The sequence below is a fragment of the Suricata suricatta genome, chromosome 14, assembly GCF_006229205.1.
Source record: "Suricata suricatta isolate VVHF042 chromosome 14, meerkat_22Aug2017_6uvM2_HiC, whole genome shotgun sequence".
NCBI lineage: Eukaryota > Metazoa > Chordata > Mammalia > Carnivora > Herpestidae > Suricata > Suricata suricatta.
In genome coordinates, this window is record NC_043713.1 from 80,327,598 (window position 1) to 80,345,981 (window position 18,384).

An 18,384-nucleotide genomic window follows, 5' to 3' on the forward strand; every position below is an offset into this window, starting at 1 on the left:
CCGGCAAGCGCCGGTTCCCACCGGGCCCGGGAATGGGTTCTGGGGGCCTGGCCGGGGCCACCAGCGGGCTCTCAGACCTGCTCTTACCGAGCGAGCGTGGAACGTGCCCAGCACACGCGATTCCCAAGCCGAGCGGGTGGTGGCTTCAGCAGGCCAGGGTCTCCTGCCTTTCTGTGAATGTCGAGTGAGGACATCTGTCTACAAGCGTGTCCTCTGCCTGGCTCCAACCAAGCAGTGTGCATGCACAGCTTCCTCTGAGCTTCCTGACCTTAGGGCACTGAGGGGTGTGCAGGAGAGAGGACACCCAGCCACAGGAGGTGACAAGAAAATCGTAGGCACATTTGGGATGACAGCAGCAGAGATGCTGATGATCGCCCGTTGAGCTTTGCAGGCGTCCGTGTGTCCGGCTGTGCAGCCGGACGCTGCTCACTGAACGGACACTGGGCGCCTGGGTCTGGGTGGCGGCCGCGCTCCCGGTCCAGCCCGGAGCGGCAGACGTGGGTTAAACAAGCCCGCGGATCCGTGTGAGCTCGCGGCCTGCCAGGTGCGCAGGGCTCTGCATCCCGTCTCTCTGAATCCTTGAAACTAGCCCTCGACGTAGGTACGGGACTGTCCCCATTTGACGGATTGGGTCCCTGGGAAGTGATTACCTGGGGGTCCCACAGCCAGTAAGTGGCGCAGCAGGACTTGACCCCGGGACTCCCACCAGTTTTCTCTCCACCATAGCCACGTTCAGGTCAGCAAAGGAGCTGCCGTAGCGGGCGGGCAGGGCGGGCCAGCGGGTCCCAAACGCCCCCGGCCTCCATCTGTCCCGCAGGTGGCTCTTTCCGGCACTTCCTGTGGCAGGTGTGCAAAGAGCTGCAGAGCTCCTCACTGTCCCTCCTGCTCTTGTGCCCCAGCTCAGCCGTCAACAAGAACAAGGTAAGACGGCTGAGGTGCGGGCGGTAGCCTGGCACACGTGTTCTGGGGGGTGGGGACCGGCCCCCAGCGGTCACTGCGTCTCTGCTCTGCCTCCAGGGCAAGTACATCCTCACCCCGAGCCCCATCACGTACGGGGAAGAGCAGCTGCTGCACTTCCTGGGCCAGCTGCTGGGGATTGCGATTCGGGCAGATGTCCCCCTCCCGCTGGACCTCCTGCCTTCCTTCTGGAAGACTCTGGTGGGTGAGCCCCTGGACCCTGATCAAGACCTGCAGGAAGCAGACATCCTCACCTACAATTATGTCAAGAAATTTGAAAGCGTAAGTGACTAGCACGTTTATCCTGGGGACAACAGAACTCCAGAGCAGTGTCCCCGGGGCTCACGGCTGCCACTGTGACCTGCCGTGTGCTGGGCCTCCAAACCCCGCGAGTCTTCCACCCGAACACTGGTTGGGATGTCCCGGGGAACATGAGTTGTCCCCGGCCAGGCCTGCTCTGTGGGGACACAAGTCTCTGGCTTCAGACCAGGGGTGACTGATCCCTGTTGGGCCTCCCAAGCACAGGGGTGAAGGGTTCCCGGCAGCTGACTGAGCAGGCAGGGGTGTCGGGGGCGGGGCGATCTCCCACAAGTGGACCGTTGGAGGCCTCGTCTAGCAGGTGCAGGGCTCCCTGAAGGATGGATGGCGTTGGCGAAAGGGGGAGGGATGAGAGAGCCACGAATTTCTCATCACCAGGCAGGCATCTCTGCACTGAGAGTCAGCTTTATTTATGGTAAAACATGTATGGGGCCCAGCACAGAAGTGGCATTTACCTTCGACAGTGATTTCTGATGACAAATTTCTTTGGCATGTAAAAATTTCCCAGAACATAGATTGGTAGAAGACTCAGGCATAATCTTTATCAATAGTGATTGATGTAGGTGACTTAGATGCTTATCATATGGGGAAGGAAGGGATTGTCAGCATTCAAATACGAGGCCATGTGTTTAGCATGGCAAAGGCAGAAGTCGGTTCTTTGTGAGCGCGGTCAGTAGCCTGCTTTCTTGAGGGGAAGTAAAACAGATTTCTCAGGAAATGCAATATTTGCTCCCATAGTCACAAAAGAAATTCCTATAATAAGTTCCTTCACAAGGTGCAATCTGCATATTTCAGGGCCAGAATAAGGGGACAGGTCACTCCCAATACCAATCAGCAAGGCGCCTGGGGAGGGGGGGGTCGGTGCTCAAAAAATAATTGATTGTGGGGCAGACGTGGGAGGCCTTGCAAAACCCGCCTTAACCTCACAAGGAGTATTCTCAACTTAGTTCAGAATCGGCTCCCAGCATGGACCCACTTTCACTTTTAAGAGCTTGGTTTTGGGGCACCTGGGTGGTTCAGGTGGCTTAAGCATCTGAATTCGGCTTAGGTCACAATCTCACGGTTTGTGAGTTCAAATCCCGTGTTGGGCTCTGTGCTGACAGCTCAGAGCCTGGAGCCTGCTTCGGATTCTGTGTCTCCTCTCTCTGACCCTCCCCTGCTCACGCTCTCTCTGTCTCTCAAAAATAAAAGACGTAAAAAAAAAATTTTTTTAATAAATAAGTAAGTAACTTGGTTTCAGGGCCTTAGAGCACAGGAGACCGGCCCTTGGGGGCCACCTGGGATTGGTCAGGGACAGAGTTGGGAACATTCCTGGGGAGACAGGCAGCGAAGGCTTGGCTGTGTGTGACTGAACCCCTGGCAGGGCTGTGGTCAGTGCTCAGGCTGCCGGCTGGGCCCACGGGAGCCATTCGGGTCTGTCCACCGGTTAGCAGTCGTGGAGGCCTGCCGTGGCTCTCACCCCAGCCACAGGAAGCTTCCGAGTTGTTCTCCTGATGTGTGAGGCCCTATTTGGAAGGGCTGTGTGCACAGGTCCTCATGCCCAGGCCAGGAGGGGGGAGGCTCAGAGGAGGGCCGGCTGGGAACAGCGCCACCAGGGGGGACCTAGGTCTCTCCAGCTGAAAAGCCTCAAGTTAGAGGGCGGAGGTGCCTCCCCCCCGCCTGGAGCGGCTGCCTGTGCTCACAGGGGAGCAGGCGGGGCCTGGCCTAGGCGGCTCTCACCGGGGCCCCGGCTGAAGGAGGCACGCAACTTGGGCCCTCTGAGGGGCCTTGTTGCCGGGCTCTCTGTTGTCCTCCCCTGAGCCTCCACTTGAGGGCAGCCAGCGCCAGGGCGCACCAAAGCCAGGATCTCGGATTAGTGGTTGGCTTCTCAGCAGAGGCGGGGATGACCGTGAGTTATCTAACATCTTATTAATTTTTTGAGAGAGAGAGAGAGAGACACAACCGTGAGTTATCTAAAATGTCAAAGCAGGATAGCCCCTGTGGGCTGGGGACTCCTGAGTCCCTGCCAGGCACTGCTTCGAGAAGTCCCCCCAAGGCTGTGGGTGCAGCCAGGGCCTGGGGCACGCAGCGGGGGAGGTAAGACAGCGTCCTGAAAGACCATCCAGCCTAAGGCTTCTTTCTGAAGGCATTGTGCAAAGCCACAGAGGGCGTTGGGACACGAGACCACACCAGGGTTGGGGCACACGAACCAGGAAGAATATTCTGAACTTCTGATAGTTGTACCTGTCACCTTCAGCATCCTAGAAGTGCAAGTTTACTCTTCTCTGGGCCAGATCCTAGCATCTCCTTTGTGGCCTAGCAGGCACCTCAGTGTCTTTTGGACCCTAATTTTATTTTATTTTTTTTAATGTTTTTTTATTTATTTTTGAGAGACAGAGATCGCGTGATCAGGAGAAGGTCAGAGAGAGAGGGAGACACAGAACCGGAAGCAAGCTCCAGGCCCTGAGCTAGCTGTCAGCATAGAGCCCGACGCGGGGCTTGAATGCATGAACCGTGAGATCATGACCTGAGCCAAAGCCGGACACTTAACTGACTGAGCCCCCCAGGCGCCCCTGGACCCTAATTTTAAATGATTTGCTTTTAAAATGAAATCTGGATTGGGGCGCCTGGGTGGCTCAGCGTTAGACTTCTAACTTTGGCTCAGGTCATGATCTCATGGTTTGTGAGTTCAGGCCCTGCATTGGGCTCTGTGCTGACAGCTCAGAGCCTAGAGCCTGCTTGGGATTCTGACTCTTCTCTCTCTCTCTCTCTCTCTCTCTCTCTCTCTCTCTCTCTCTCTCTCTGCCCCTCCCCTGCTCACGCTCTGTGTCTCTCTCTCAAAAAGAAACATGTAAAAAATAAAACTAAATAGGAATAAAGATTGGCTTTAGGCAAAGTGGAATCCAGCTGCTCAAATAATGTCACCAGGAACTGGTTTCCAGGTGCCCCTCCTAGTATACATGAGCCATCCTACAGTCCCCGTCAGTGAGAGTGGGCTGCTGCTTCCAAATGGTTACAATTTGGGTTTCATTAGCCAGAGTTTCATGTGGTCTGGGCCACACACCCAACCCTGAACTCATGGCAAAGTGGCCAGGGCTGTGCCATATGCACGTTCATAATGGCCAAGGGTAGTCCCGGGGCACTCAGTGCTTGGTGTTTGCCCAACCAGAGCTTGGGGTTCTGCCTCCCCGGGGTCCTTGGGAGCAGGGCAGGCGGTTAGCCTCCGTCTGCCTCCACCCTCCAGATCAACGACGAGACCGAGCTCGAGGCCCTGTGTGCCGAGATCGCCTCCCAGCACCTGGCCACCGAGAGCCCCGAGGGCCCCAAGCCGTGCTGCCGGTTCACGTACCTGACCATGACGGGCGAGGAGGTGGAGCTGTGCAGCCGCGGCCGGCACATCCCCGTGGCGTGAGTGCGCGCACGCGGCCGTGGGGGTGGGGGCCGGATTTCACGCGGGGAGGCCGTGCGGCAGGACGCGGGGCGCCGGGAAGGGTGGCGGGTGTGCAGCGGCAGGACGTTAAGGCCCCAGCTGTGTGGCGGGGGGCGGTCCCGGAGCGGCCAGGACCAGGACGTCCGGTCACCGTTGCCCCTGGCGCCCGCAGGTGGGAGAACAAGGACATGTACGCGGCGGCCATCCGGGGCCTGCGGCTGCGGGAGCTCCAGAACGCCGAGTGCGTGACGGCCGTGAGGGCGGGCCTGGGCGCCGTCATCCCCCTGCAGCTGCTCACCACGCTCAGCCCGCTGGAGATGGAGCTGCGCACCTGCGGCCTGCCCTACATCAACCTCGAGTTCCTCAAGGTCAGTGGCCAGGGCCCTGCCGGGGTGGGCCCCATGTGTCCCAGTGCCTGGCCTCCTGTACCCCCCCCCCCCCAGCTGGGGACGCCAGAGCTTAAGTCACTTGCCTGGACGGCTGGCCTTCAGGGTCCGCGTGGTAAGCCACGTCCCGAGGTGAAGGCTGTTCTTGCCAAGCCCGGTCCGTTCCTCAGGCCGCAGCCCGGCCTCCCCGGCTGGCTTCTTGCCGGCGGTGAGACCTCGCCCAGTGACTTCACATCTAGCGGGGACGGTGACAGGACCTGCCCGGTGCGCTCACTCACGGGGTGACGCGCGTGGAGCCTCTGCTCCGGGCACGGTGTCCAGGCTGCAGCCACACGATGGGCGCTGGCCGCCTCGGTCACGGTTGTGGTCTCCGTGCCCTGCGGCCATCGTGTCCCCGCCGCAGAGGCCTGGGCCCGCTCCCAGCCGAGGCCTTCCCTCCCCAGGCCCACACCATGTACCAGGTGGGGCTGATGGAGACGGACCAGCACATCGAGTTCTTCTGGGGGGCGCTGGAGATGTTCACGCAGGAGGAGCTGTGCAAGTTCATCAAGTTCGCCTGTAACCAGGAACGCATCCCCTTCACCTGCCCCTGCAAAGACGGGGGCCCTGACACAGCCCACGTGCCCCCCTACCCCATGAAGATTGCTCCCCCAGATGGCACAGCAGGTACCGCCTTCTTCTCGGAGTCGTCCAAGTGGGACACGCAGGCCCTTCTCTCAGCGGGGCAGCTGGGAGCTGCGGGCCCTGCCGGAGGGAGGGACATCGGTGGACAGCTGAGCCCAAATGTAAACGGGGGACAGGCCTACGCAGGGGAAGGGGTTGTCATGTGCCTCCCAAACCTTAGCCAGGAGTCCCTATAGGCCCATTTTTTTAATGTTTTGCTTTTGAGAGAGTGAAAGCAGGGGAGGATTGGGGAGGGGGGTGACAGAGGATCTGCACTCACAGCAATGAGCCCGATGTGGGGCTTGAACTCATTAACTATATATGAGATCATGACCTGAGCTAAAGTCAGACACTCAAGCAACTGAGCCATCCAAGCGTCCCTATATTCTGATACTTAAAGAAGCTAAAGAGGGTTTTTAGAAAAGTTTTAACTTTCTAACTTCTAAATGTAGAAAAATAACAAAACCAGACCCTTTGCTGGCTGAACAAACCTGTCTACCACCAGATTCCCTCACAGGTCAGCCATCTGGTGCCTGTGCTGTCCCACTTGTCGGCCATTTTCTCCTCCGGAATCTTCTCTTGCCCTGCCTGGGCCCCTCCTCCTGCTTGAGCCTTGCTTAGCTCAGAGCTGCCCAGAGAGGCAAACCTGGAAGCAGGGAGCCCAGCCTCTAACACTGGCCCGATGGGGTTTTTTTTGCAGGTTCCCCAGACTCTCGCTACATCCGAGTGGAGACCTGCATGTTCATGATCAAACTTCCCCAGTACTCCTCTCTGGAAATCATGCTGGAGAAGCTTCGTTGTGCCATTCACTACCGTGAAGACCCCCTGAGTGGCTGAGGGGAGGGAGCCCCGGAGTTAGTCCGTCCCCGAGGCACCGCTCCGCCGGCCTGGGAAGCCTGCCACTGAGGGCACATCCCTCCGGGCCCTGCGTGAGGAGTTGGCGACATTTTGCTTTTCCGAACTTTCGTCCGCATTCCAGGAAGACTTGTCTAGCTTCCTGGAAGACTTAACCTTTTGTATGTGTGTGTTTTGTGATGGGTTGGTTCTTTTACACCTGTTTGTGGTATGTTTGTAGGTAGTTTAGTTCCCAGGCAGCCTCTGTCTCATTCGACCTTCCTGGACCTTGTCTCTCGTGGCCACTGGGTTCTGATGCCGGAAGGCCCAGTTAGTTCCACATCCTGGAAGCACCCAGCAGGCAGGCGGCGGGGAGATGCATCCTGCTGTGTCTGCACGTCTGGGGCCCCGCCCCTCCCGCCTTGAGCGGGATCGTGGGTGCAGCTCCGCAGGCCTCCTTCCATCCTGAAAGGGTTGGGCGTTACCCCAACATGGGAGACACACAGGGAGCTTTGTGTGTTGATCTTCCAGCTTCCCAGCCTTGTTTATGCTCGGGGTTTTCCAGAGGAAAAGCACCCCAGTGGCTGCCCCACCCCTTCCCCCCAAGACAGCCCTCTGCTCCGTCTCTCCTGGGCCCCCGATCTGAGGGTTCGTTCTGCCCTTCACAGCGAGGCGTGTCCCAGGCCCAGGAGGTCAGGAAGCCCAGAGGAGGGGCAGTGCTCGAGGGGGGGCTTTTTCTGAGACTGATTGAACAGGAAAGCACATGATTCAAGCCTACCCCCCTTTTTACTCGGAAATGGCCCTTCCTCACCACAGGGTTGGTGATGGGACAGAAGAGCCACAAGCCTATTTTAAAAAGAGCGACTGACTGAGGTGCTCTGCTCAAGCTGGGGTCTACTTCAGTGACCAAGACCTTCCAAGGACCACTGTGGGGGTCCTTCTGCCCCTCTGGCCAGCGCCCCCCCCCCCCGCTGCCCCATTTGAGCGTGTGTGCCAGGGTGGAGCTGCCCCAGGCTCTCCCACTGCCCCAGTGCATCTGTGCCCCAAACAGGTCTTTGTCTGATGGTACTTTGTTCAAGAGCAGCATATGCCAGCTTGTTGGACACTGTCATTTTGGGCCTTGCCAGTTCTGCAATTGCATCAATGTATTTATTGTATAATATTGTGAATACTGAAGGTTCTGAGTGAGTGCTGACTAGAAGGCTCTAGAGTGTGCATGCTGGGGAGAGAAAGCCGTGCTCTTCCTTTCTCTGCTGCGGCCCTGGCCTGTTGGAAAGATGTATGAACGTTAGCGTTAGAGCCGTTAGCATCCATCGCCTCCCTCTTATTCTTAGGAAATGCGTTAAGGACCATTATCGAAGCGATTCCCCAGCCTAAGGAAACGCTAAACCTGGATGCATCAGTTACATTTGATGCAAGGGCAGTCCTAGCTGGAGAGGCGTGCTTGCGCGCAGGCTCCAGGGCCGGAGGGAGGAGGGTTGGCTGCTGCCTCCTGGGGGCCAGACCAGGATGTAGTCCTGACAAGGATCCTCTTATCTCATTTCTGCATAACGAAGGAGCCTTTGGATTATTAGAAGTGGTTCTTCCTCTCTGTATTTTTAAATTCGTGGTCCCCTCCAATCCTTCCCATCCCTTGAATGGACTCCGAATTGTTAGCGACCTCCCCGAGGGGGGTTTGGGAAGCTGCTTGTGGCCCAGCACTTGATTTGATGACAGCTGTAAGATGTCTGCTGCTAACAGGACTGCTTCTCCCAGAGAGCACATTGAGAGGTCCAGACCGATCCAAACCTTGGCCCTAAAAAAAAAAAACGTGTGCTGTAAAGTTACTTGATGTATATTTATTATAATTATTTATGGTTGCATTTAACAAAGTTTTCATTCAGTTTGATGCTATTTACACCATTGCTGTGTAAAGAAAGCTCACTACAGAAAAAAGTCGCACCAATAAATAACCTTCATCTAATTTTGATCTGTAAGAGTTGTGTGGTCCTCTACTCAGTGACAAGATTCAATGGCTGACATAAGTCTGGTCCAGTGTTTAGGATTTGTGTTTCTAATTACGGTCTCTACACTTGATGTGATTCTTACTCCATCATGCTTATAAACTAGTTCTCCCCCTCCCCATCCCCATTCAGCCCCTTGAGTCTGGTTTTCATATAGAAAGGATGATTGAAGGAATGGAAATCCAAGGTCAAAGCTAAACCACACCCTGCATGTTCTGCCCCCTGCTGTAGGAAAATGGGATCAGTCTAAGATGGTCAGCATCCTACTATCACTGGAATTCTGCAAAATTACAAAAAAAAAATTTTCTGAAAAATAAGAGGTCATGAGTTTCCAGACAAAGTGTTAAATGTCCAGCTCTTTGAATGGAAAAAGAATCCACACCATTTTACAAAAGGGGGAAGTTTAAAAATACCAGGGACAGACATCCTAAAATGCTTCAAAAGGAAAAATTACATACATATCAGAATGGCATCAGGCTTTATAACAATCTAGAAATAAAATGCCTTCAGGGCATTTCTAATCACAATAAATGAACAGAAACCAGACAACCTCCCCACCTCAACAACTAAAAAAACCAACATATGTATAGTTCTCAAAACAAGCAATAAGGACAGATCTGAGAAGAGAAGAGAAATATGGTGGGCCCTCCTATTGCCTCAGCTTATGGTCTGGATAGTTTTCAGAGAGCAGCAAGAGGAGGGGAAACCCAAGGTTGAACTCAACAGTCTCCCAGAGCTCAGAAACCCGGGCAGCTAGTTTGCGGGGCTGAGTACTAGAGAGGACGAGGTGCACGAAGAACGCTGTCGAGCTCCTGAAACCCTCAGGTATTCAGCTGAGCACTGATAATCTCAGGCATATACGGAAACTGCCAGAGGCTGGGAAAGGAACCGGCCAAAAGGATCAGAGCTGGCAAAGAACAGGAAATAGTTTCTATTCCCAGTAGCCAATACAGAAAACTTAATTTGTGGGACTTTGGTTTTGCCTTAGTAGTGAAGCAAAATTAGCCCAATTCCTATTCAGGTCCCACCTAATAAAGCTTAAAAGTTTGACCCAGAAGGATCAATCTGTCTCCAAGTGACCACGTACAAAAACAAAGCTCAAAAATACGGGAAATACACGGGATGCCTGAGTGCATCAGTTTATTGAGCATCCAATTCGTGATCTCAGAGTTATGAGTTCAAGCTCCTAATTTAAAAAAAAAAAAAAATTCCCAGCACATAAGTAGGTAAAATTCAGAATGTCTGGCATCCAATTAAAAAAAAAACCCACTGGACATGCAAAGATACAACAAAATAGCACCCAGAAAAATCAACTGCAACTGACCCAGAAATTTTACAAATGATAGAATTAGCAGGCAAGAGCATTAAAACAGTTATTACCCTATACAATAGGTTTACAAAACTAGGTGAAAAAACACTGAACACGTTAGGTAGAACCATGGAAAATATAGACAATCCAAACTGAACTTCTAGAAATGCGAACTACAATGTTTGAGATTAAAACTGGATAGATTAGCAACAGATTAGACGGCAGAAGGTTTTAGTTACCTTGGAAGCATACAAATGATCCATCTGAAAACAAAACAAATCCAAAAAAGTAAAGAATATCAGTAAGATATGACACTTCATTTGGCCTATAATACTACAGGAGAATAATTCCCCAAAGAGAAGACAAGATGGGATGGGGGGGAATCTTGAGATAACAGTTGAAATTTTTTCCAAATTTGCTTGAAAACTATAAATATGCAAGTTTAATGAACCTTAAGCACAAGAAACAGTGGTGGCGGCGGCTGCAGAACAATGATGCCACAGAACCATACAAGGTACATCACAAATTCTATAAAATCAGTGATAAAGAAATCTTAAAACCACCCCCCACAAAGACACATTACGTACCAAAGAACAAAGACAAGGATGGTAGATTTCTCAGTGGAACCAATATGAGCAAGGAGACAGCAGAGCAACATATTTAAAGTACTGAGAGGGAAAAAGCTATCAACCTAGAATTCTGTACCTGACAAAAGTACCTTTCAAATAGTGAAGGAGCAAATTGGCAAGTACCTAGAGACTGATCAGGCTAATGCTTAGGGAGTGAGCACTTACTGGGTATAGCATTTCCTTTAAAATTAAAATTCCTGAACAAGATAGTGGTGATGATTGCACAACACTGTGAATGAATTTAGTGACACCTGATCGAGTTCAATCCCAACATCTACACTGCTGTGCAGAGCTTGCTTCGGATCCTCTGTCCTCTCTCTGCCCCTCCCTGCACCCCCCTTCAAAAATAAACACTTTTTTAAATGTTAAATTTCATTAGATGTATTTTACCACAATTTTTTAAAAGGTGAAGAAGAAATAAAAACCTTTTCAGACATAGAAAAGCTGAGAAAGAACACAGGCTAACCTGCACTACAACAAAGTCCTTCATGCAAAAGGAAAATGGTACCACGTGGAAACCTGGGTCTGCAGAAAGAAAAAGGTAGCAAAATGGTAACTACATGGGTAAATATAGAAGATATTTTTCTTATTTAAATGTCTTTAAAAGATAATTAACTTTTATTCTTTTTAATGTTTTTGAGAGAGAGAGCACGAGTGAGTGAGGGACAAAAAGACATGGAGACAGAATTCAAAGCAGGCTCTAGGCTCTGAGCTATCAGCACAGAGCCCAGCACAGGGCTCAAACTCACTAGCTGTGAGATTATGACCTGAGTGGAAGTTGGACAATCGACTGAGCCACCCAGGTGCCCCTAAAAGATAATTGTGTATTTAAACAAAACAAGGTATTGGGAGATTTATGATGAATAAAGAAATGGGGGGCCAGCACCTAGGTGGCTTAATTGGTTAAGCATCTGACTCTTGATTTCAGCTCAGGTCATGATCTCACAGTTCAGAAGTTTAAACCTTGCATTGGTCTCCTGGCTGACACTGTGGAGCCTGCGTGGGATTCTTTATCTCCTGTTCTCTGCCTCTCCTCGACCAAAATTTAAAAAAAATATATGACAATGGCACAAAGGCTAGGAGGAAATACATGAAATATGCTACTGTATTACCTACCAATCATGAAGTAGCACAATATTACTTAAAGGTTAACTGTGAAGCTGTGATAAATCAGAGGTGTATGTACTATAACCCCTAAAACAACTACTTAAATAATAAATAAAACTAATAAGCCAACAAAGGAGATAAGTGGAATCATAAGTATTAAAAGAAAGCAAAAAAAAAAAAAAAAGAGAGAGAGAGAGAAAGAAAAAGAAAGAAAGAAAAAAAGAAAAGAAAAGAAAGAAAAGAAGAAAGAAAGGCACATAGAACACCAAAGAGAAACAGCAAAAAGATTTCTTTAAACCTAACTATCAGGGTGTCTGGCTGGCTCAGTCGGTAGAACATGAGACAATGTCAGGGTCCCGAGTTCAAGCCCCACATTGGGTATGGAGCCTACTTTAAAAAAACAAAGTATCCTAAACCCAACCATATCAATAATTACATTAAATGTAAATGGTCTACATACCCAAATTAAAAGACAAATTCTTCAAACTGGGCCGAAAACAAAAACCCCAACTATATGCTGCCACTAAGAAACCCACTTTATAAATACAAACAGAATAAAAGTAAAAGGATGGAAAATAATGTACTATGCCAACACAAATCAGAAGAAACGTGAAGAATGTTAATATTGCTATCTTAATATCAAAGTGTATCAGAGCAAATATTACAAAGGTCATTTCACAATAAAGGAGCCAAACAAGAACATAACTATCTTAAGCATTTATACATCTAATAACAAGCCTTCAAAATAATAAAGCAATTATAGAATCATAGGAAAAGCAATCTTCAGTTACAATAAGGATTTCAAGCAGACCCATTCCCCATCCCCCAATAATGAAAAGAACAAGTAAACAGAACATCAGTAAGAATATAAAACCTTGAACAACACTACCAACCAAACCGACCTACCTGCCATTGATAGAATACTCCATCCAACCAAAATAGAATGCACATTCAAGTACATAAAGGACATTTATGGCCTGGAGAATATTCTAAGGATAAAACAAACCTCAATGAGTTTGAAGAGGTTCAGTTCATACAAATTATGTTCTCTGACCACTAGAAAATTAAATTAGTAATCAACAAATCTGGGGGCAGCTGGCTGGCTCAGTCATAAGAGCATGTGATTCTTGATCTCAGGGTTGTGAGTTCAAGCCCCACGACGGATGTAGAGATTACTTACGTTTAAAACAACAAATAATCTTGGGTGCCTGGCTGGCTCAGCTAACTGTCCCAACTCTTTTAACTTTTAAATTTACATCCAAGTTAGTTTGCATACAGTGTAATGATTTCAATTAGCAATAATCGCGCCTCGGATAAACCTCATTGGCTACGATACCGCCGCTGCGCAAAGCTAGTGTAATGATTTCAGGAGTAAAATCCAGTGATTCATCCCCTACGCATAACGCCCAGTGCTCATCCCGAGTCTTTTCTCTATATTTAAGAGTCTCTTATGTTTTGTTCCCCTCCATTTTTATTTTTGCTTCTCTTATGTTCATCTGTCTTGAATCTTAATTTTTTTAATGTTTATTTTTGAGAGAGAGAGAGTGTGTGTGGGAGGGAGGGGCTGAGAGAGACACAGAATCTGAAGCAGGCTCTAGGCTCCAAGCTAGCAGCACAGAGCCTGACACAGGGCTCAAACTCGTGAACCGGTGAGATCATGACCTGAGCCAAAGCAGGCCACTTAACCAACTGAGCCACCCAGGCGCCCCATCTGTTTGGAATCTTAAGTTCCACATACTAGTGAAGTCATATATTTGTCTTTCTCTAATTTCACTTAGCATAATACACTCTAGTTCCATCCATGTTGTAGCAAATAGCAAGATTTCATTCATTTTGATTGCTGAGTAATACTCCATTGTGTATATATACCACATCTTTATCCATTTAACTGTCAATGGACATTTGGGCTCTCTCCATACTTTGGCTGTTGTCAATAGTGCTACTATAAACATTAGGGTGCATGTGCCCCTCCTAACACCACACAATGTGCCCCTTCAAAACAGCACACCTGTATCCTTTGGATAAATACCCGGTACTACAATTGCTAGGTTGTACAGTAGTTCTATTTTTAATTTTTTGAGGAAACTCCATACTGTTTTCCTGAGTGGCTGCACCACTTTGCATTCCCAGCAGCAGTGCAAAAGGTTTCCTCTTTCTCTGCATTCTCACCAACATCTGTCATTGCCTATGTTGTTCCTTTTAGCCATTCTGACAGTGTGAGGTGGTATCTCATTGTGGTTTTGATTTGTATTTCCCTGATGATGATGGATGTTGAGGATTTTTTTCATGTGTCTGTTAGCCATCTGGATGTCTTCTTTGGAAAAGTGTCTATTCGTATCTTTTGCTCATTTCTTCACTGGATTACTTGTTTTTTGGGTGTTGAGTTTGATAAGTTCTTTATAAATTTTGGACACTAGCCCTTTGCCGATATGTCACTTACAAATATCTTCTCATTCTATTGACTGCCTTTTCGTTTTGCTGATTTTTTCCTTCACTGTGCAGAAGCTTTTTATCTTCATTTTTGTTTTTGTTTCCCTTGCCTCTGGAGACATGTTGAGTAAGAAGTTGCTGCAGTCAAGATCAAAGAGGTTTTTGCCTGTTTTCTCTTCTAGGGTTTTGATGGCTTCCTGTCTTACATTTAGGTCTTTCATCCATTTTGAGTTTATTTTCTGCATGTGGCTGTCCAGCTTTCCCCACACCATCTGCTGGAGACTATCTTTCTTCTACTGGATAGTCTTTACTGCTTTGCGAAAGTTTAGTTGGCCATAAGTGTCTAACTCTGGATTTCAGCTCAGATCATGATATCAGGGTTCATAAGTTCAAGCCCCAAGGCCCACATCAGGCTCCATGCTCACAGTGCAAAGCCTGTTTGGGATTCTCTCTGCCACTCACCTGCTTGTTTGTGTGCACACACTGTCAAAATAAAATTCTTTTTTAAATCTGGAAAATATCAAAATATTATAAACTAATTAATAGCTTAGAGGATAAAGAAAATGTATTTTGAACTGAATGAAGATAAAAAGACACCAAAGTATATGAGATGCAGGTAAAGCAGTTCTTAGGGAAATTTATAGCACCAAGCACTTATATTACAAAAAAAAAAGTCTTAAACAAATGATCTCCACTTTGATCTTAAACTGGAACAAGAAAGAAGCTCAAAGTAAGAAGAAAGCAAATAATGATCAGGTTTGAAGAAAAAACAAAAGATCAGAATGGAAACCAATTAAATGGAAGCAGAAAACCAGTAAAGGAAATCAATGGAATCCAAGTTGATTTTTTTGAGATCAATAAATAATTGATAAATCTCTAACCCAGGGTTCCCATACTCTGGCTCATAATCCAGCTGCCTGTTTTTGTAAATAATCTCATGGGAAGCCACACCCATGGATATTGTCCATGGCTGTGTTCAGTCTCTAACAGCATTGCTGAGTAGTTGCAATTCAGATAATATGGCCTGCAAATATGACCTAAATATCGACGATTTTGGCTAGATCTGCTCCAGCCATACAGATCAAGAAGAAAAACGGAATGATCAACATCAAAAATGAGAGACGTGACATCACTACAGATTTTATAGATATTTTCAAATTAGGTAATACTATGAACACTTTTATGCCAATAAATTAACTTACTGAAATGGACAAATTCTTTGAAAGACAATACCAAAGTTGACTCAAGAAATAAAAAACCTGAATAGTTGTATCTGTTAAAACTGATAAATGGTATTATACTTTTTTATGGTTGAATTTCAGTAGTTTGTGGTTTTCAAGAAATTGGTCTATTTCTCCCAGTCCCTTTTAAGGGTTCATCTGATTAGGTCAGGTCCACTCACAATCTTCCTTACAGCCAACTGATCTGATACTTTATTTACACCTGCAAAATCTCTTCATAACTTTGTCATAATATATAAAACAATCATATTCACAGTCCTACCCACACCCATGGGGAAGGAATTACATGTACACCATGTAAATGTACATTTACATATACACCATGTACACCAGAAATCAAGAATCTTCAGGGCCAACTTAAAATTCTGCCTATCACAAATAAGGAAACAAATTGATTCACTGAAACATTATTTTTAATCTTAAGATATTGGGAAACCTAAGCAACATACATAGGAGAATAGAACACAGTACATCCACACGATAACGTGATTTTTTAAATTGAGGTATAACACATATATACAAAGAAGTGATCTTGAGAATATGTTACGTGAAAAAAGCAGTTCAAGAGTATAACATGCTACCTCTGGTGTAAGAGAAAAAACATACGATACACATGTGTTTGGTTATTTTGGCAAAAAGAAACAAGAAGTTTAGGGGGAGAAAAATGAACAAAACAAACTAATGAGACTGGCTGCCCACAGACGGTGGAAACAAGGTGAAAGTCTGGAGATGTTGAATGGGAGTGGAAGGTATGAGGGTTAGTGGTTTTGTTGTTTTTTTTTTAATTTTTATCTTAGAAAGAACACGAGCAGGAAGAGAGAGGCAGAAGGGGAGAGAGGTTTTTTTTTTTATGTTTATTTTTGGAGAGGAGAAGAGAGAGAGAGAAAGAACGAGTGAGCGCAAGCGAGTCAGGGGAAGAGAGAGGGAGACACAGAATCCAAAGCAGGCTCCAGGCTCTGAGCTGTCGGCACGGAGCCCGACGCGGGACTCAAACTCACAAGTGTGGGATCACCTGAACCGAAGTTGGACACGTTTCCGACCAAGCTACTCAGGCACCACCCCACCCCTCCAAGGGGGTTTTCAATCATGCCAGAAATGGTACAAGTCTCTCAGTCTTTCCAGCTTCTTTCACCTGACAAGGTCTCTGAGCTAATGGACTGATATTTTTTGAGGTATAACTGACATAAAATATTCAAAAAAAAATCTCAAAAGTTAAATATTCTTTTTCTAGTCTAGCCGGTTTCTCTCGAAATAGGTCAAACCTGGATTTGCGTCCTGGTTCTGCTGTGAATTATCTGCATAGCCTTACGCAGGTCACTCCTTTTCACCTATGAAAAGGGACAATTTTCCCTCTCTCCCCACCCCCACTAGGTTGTGAAGGGAAAAGCAAATGACCTCAAAATGACCTGAGGTCCTGTGTGAACTGTGAGGTGCCGAAGGGTAATGAATAATTCTACTAAGGCTCAACAACTACAAGAAATGAGGCTTTTAAGGAATCTGCCTTTCTCTATTCAGTTGGAGGTAACCCCACCCACCTCTGTGCCAAATCATCACCAGAGCTGCAGAAACTGCCAATTTCTTTGAAATCCAAAAGAAAACTCTGTCTTGAATGTCCGGCACTGAGAAGCAGCTCATGCTAGAATTGCTAGGGTGCCAGGAAGCACAGAGAAAGCCTAGTCCTGCTCACGTTTCCCCATACTCAGGGCTGACTCTCACCTACTCTGTCTTCCCTAAGGTATCTATAGAGGGCAAAGGAGAAGGAACCACAAGACTCCACTGAACTCCAAGTACAAACTTTATTTCTATTACAAGGATGTTAATAATAGTAGTAGTAGTAGTAGTAGTAGTAGTAGTAGTAGTAGTAGTAAAATAAAAAGGGGAAGGGGGCTCTGATAATTGGTTTTCAGAGCAAGCCATGGAGCTTAAGCCTCAGGCCTGATCCAGGCAGAGCCCAGCATGGCCCTGGCGGCAACAGGGAGCCCCCAGCCTTCTCCATCAGAAGGCAGTAAGACAAAGGAGCCGGGCTCCCCACCAGAAACAGAAGGCAGTTATGCCAAATGCCAAAGAAGCAGATTAAAACAAAGTCTCTAGTGCACTCACCTCTAGCTCAACTCATCTCCAAAAGCCTTGTTCCTAACATATACTGCAGCTGGCCTGAACACTCTATCAGGTGCCTCCATACACACCAGAGGCCCAAATCCTAGAGTGGGGAGGGCCAGTACACAGGAAAAGTTACCTGAAAATTCCCAAATCGAGGCCCAGCAAGAGAATCACTTCACTGGTGAGTACTAGGTTTCCAGAACCTTCTCTCTTCTCTTTCCACCAGGACCAAACAGCACCAAGAAGCAGTGGAAATAGTATGTCAAAAGATGGAGCCCTGGTGGGCTGAGAGGCCATAAATTATATATCTGTGAGGCCAAAAGGCAGCAGCTAAAGCTGAAACATTTCTCAACAGCCTCCCTGCTAACCCTCCCCCAAACCCTCAAACTCCCACAGCACAATCTCAAAAGACACAAAATGGCCAGAACCTAAAAAACGTTAAAATCTGTAAAAGCTCCCCTGCCCATGGAGCCCACGGGGTGAACTGCGCCAAGTGCTGCTGTGCAGAGAAGACGGAACCGACGTGCAGGTTCTCTGCCGACGCCATTACTCCTCCTCTTCCTCCTCCTCTGCATCCCCAGCTCCCTGCTGCTTGGGAGTCTTGGCCTAAACAACAGAACACAAAGTAGAAAGCAGGAAGTGAAAAAGCAGTCCTCCTCCTTTAAAGCCCTGGAGATACCAAACTATATGGAAACCTCCTCAGCCAAAGCCAAAAGAGCAGTCCTTCGGCCACGACTGCCTGATGCTCATCTCCTCTGACCTCAAGAACCACACCAGTCCCGCCCACTTCTGAGTCCTCACTGAGCATCACGGGCTGGATCCCCAATTACCTTTGCAGTTCTGTTGCGGTAGTTGGCGGTTGTGGAGGTGACCCGCGAGTTCCTGCCACCCTCACTCCTACCACTGAAAGAGAAGGATTGGAAACTAGTTCCTGTGAGGTTGCTGAACAAGAGTCAGAAAACTCGGAGAACAAAAATAGCTGGAACCAGAGAAAAGCA

At 48.1% G+C, this 18,384-nt stretch overlaps 2 protein-coding genes and 1 pseudogene across 16 annotated transcripts in view; 1 reads left to right on the plus strand and 2 right to left on the minus strand.

Moving 5' to 3' along the window:
- The window catches only part of HECTD4 (HECT domain E3 ubiquitin protein ligase 4), a 183,852-nt gene extending 175,316 nt beyond the window's left edge, over positions 1-8,536 (plus strand). For all 6 annotated transcript variants that reach the window (XM_029921457.1, XM_029921458.1, XM_029921460.1 and 3 more), the window contains 6 exons: positions 818-921; positions 1,018-1,239; positions 4,499-4,662; positions 4,857-5,052; positions 5,514-5,736; positions 6,434-8,536. In XM_029921457.1, the coding sequence (XP_029777317.1) occupies positions 818-921; positions 1,018-1,239; positions 4,499-4,662; positions 4,857-5,052; positions 5,514-5,736; positions 6,434-6,570 (1,046 nt within the window). In that variant the 3' untranslated portion in view covers positions 6,571-8,536. The remainder of the gene's footprint in view (positions 1-817; positions 922-1,017; positions 1,240-4,498; positions 4,663-4,856; positions 5,053-5,513; positions 5,737-6,433) is intronic.
- Positions 8,145-18,384, minus strand: part of TRAFD1 (TRAF-type zinc finger domain containing 1) — a 33,835-nt gene continuing 23,595 nt past the window's right edge. For 4 of the 10 annotated variants that reach the window (XM_029921467.1, XM_029921465.1, XM_029921466.1 and 1 more), the window contains 2 exons: positions 18,217-18,289; positions 17,064-17,992 (listed from right to left, as the gene is read on the minus strand). In XM_029921467.1, the coding sequence (XP_029777327.1) occupies positions 17,933-17,992; positions 18,217-18,289 (133 nt within the window). In that variant the 3' untranslated portion in view covers positions 17,064-17,932. Of the gene's footprint in view, positions 8,363-10,118; positions 10,143-10,974; positions 11,034-12,521; positions 12,605-17,063; positions 17,993-18,216; positions 18,290-18,384 lie in introns of those variants that run through there. The other 6 variants (XR_003902371.1, XR_003902372.1, XR_003902375.1 and 3 more) reach the window with 6 other exon arrangements.
- LOC115278612 lies at positions 12,791-12,968 on the minus strand (annotated as a pseudogene).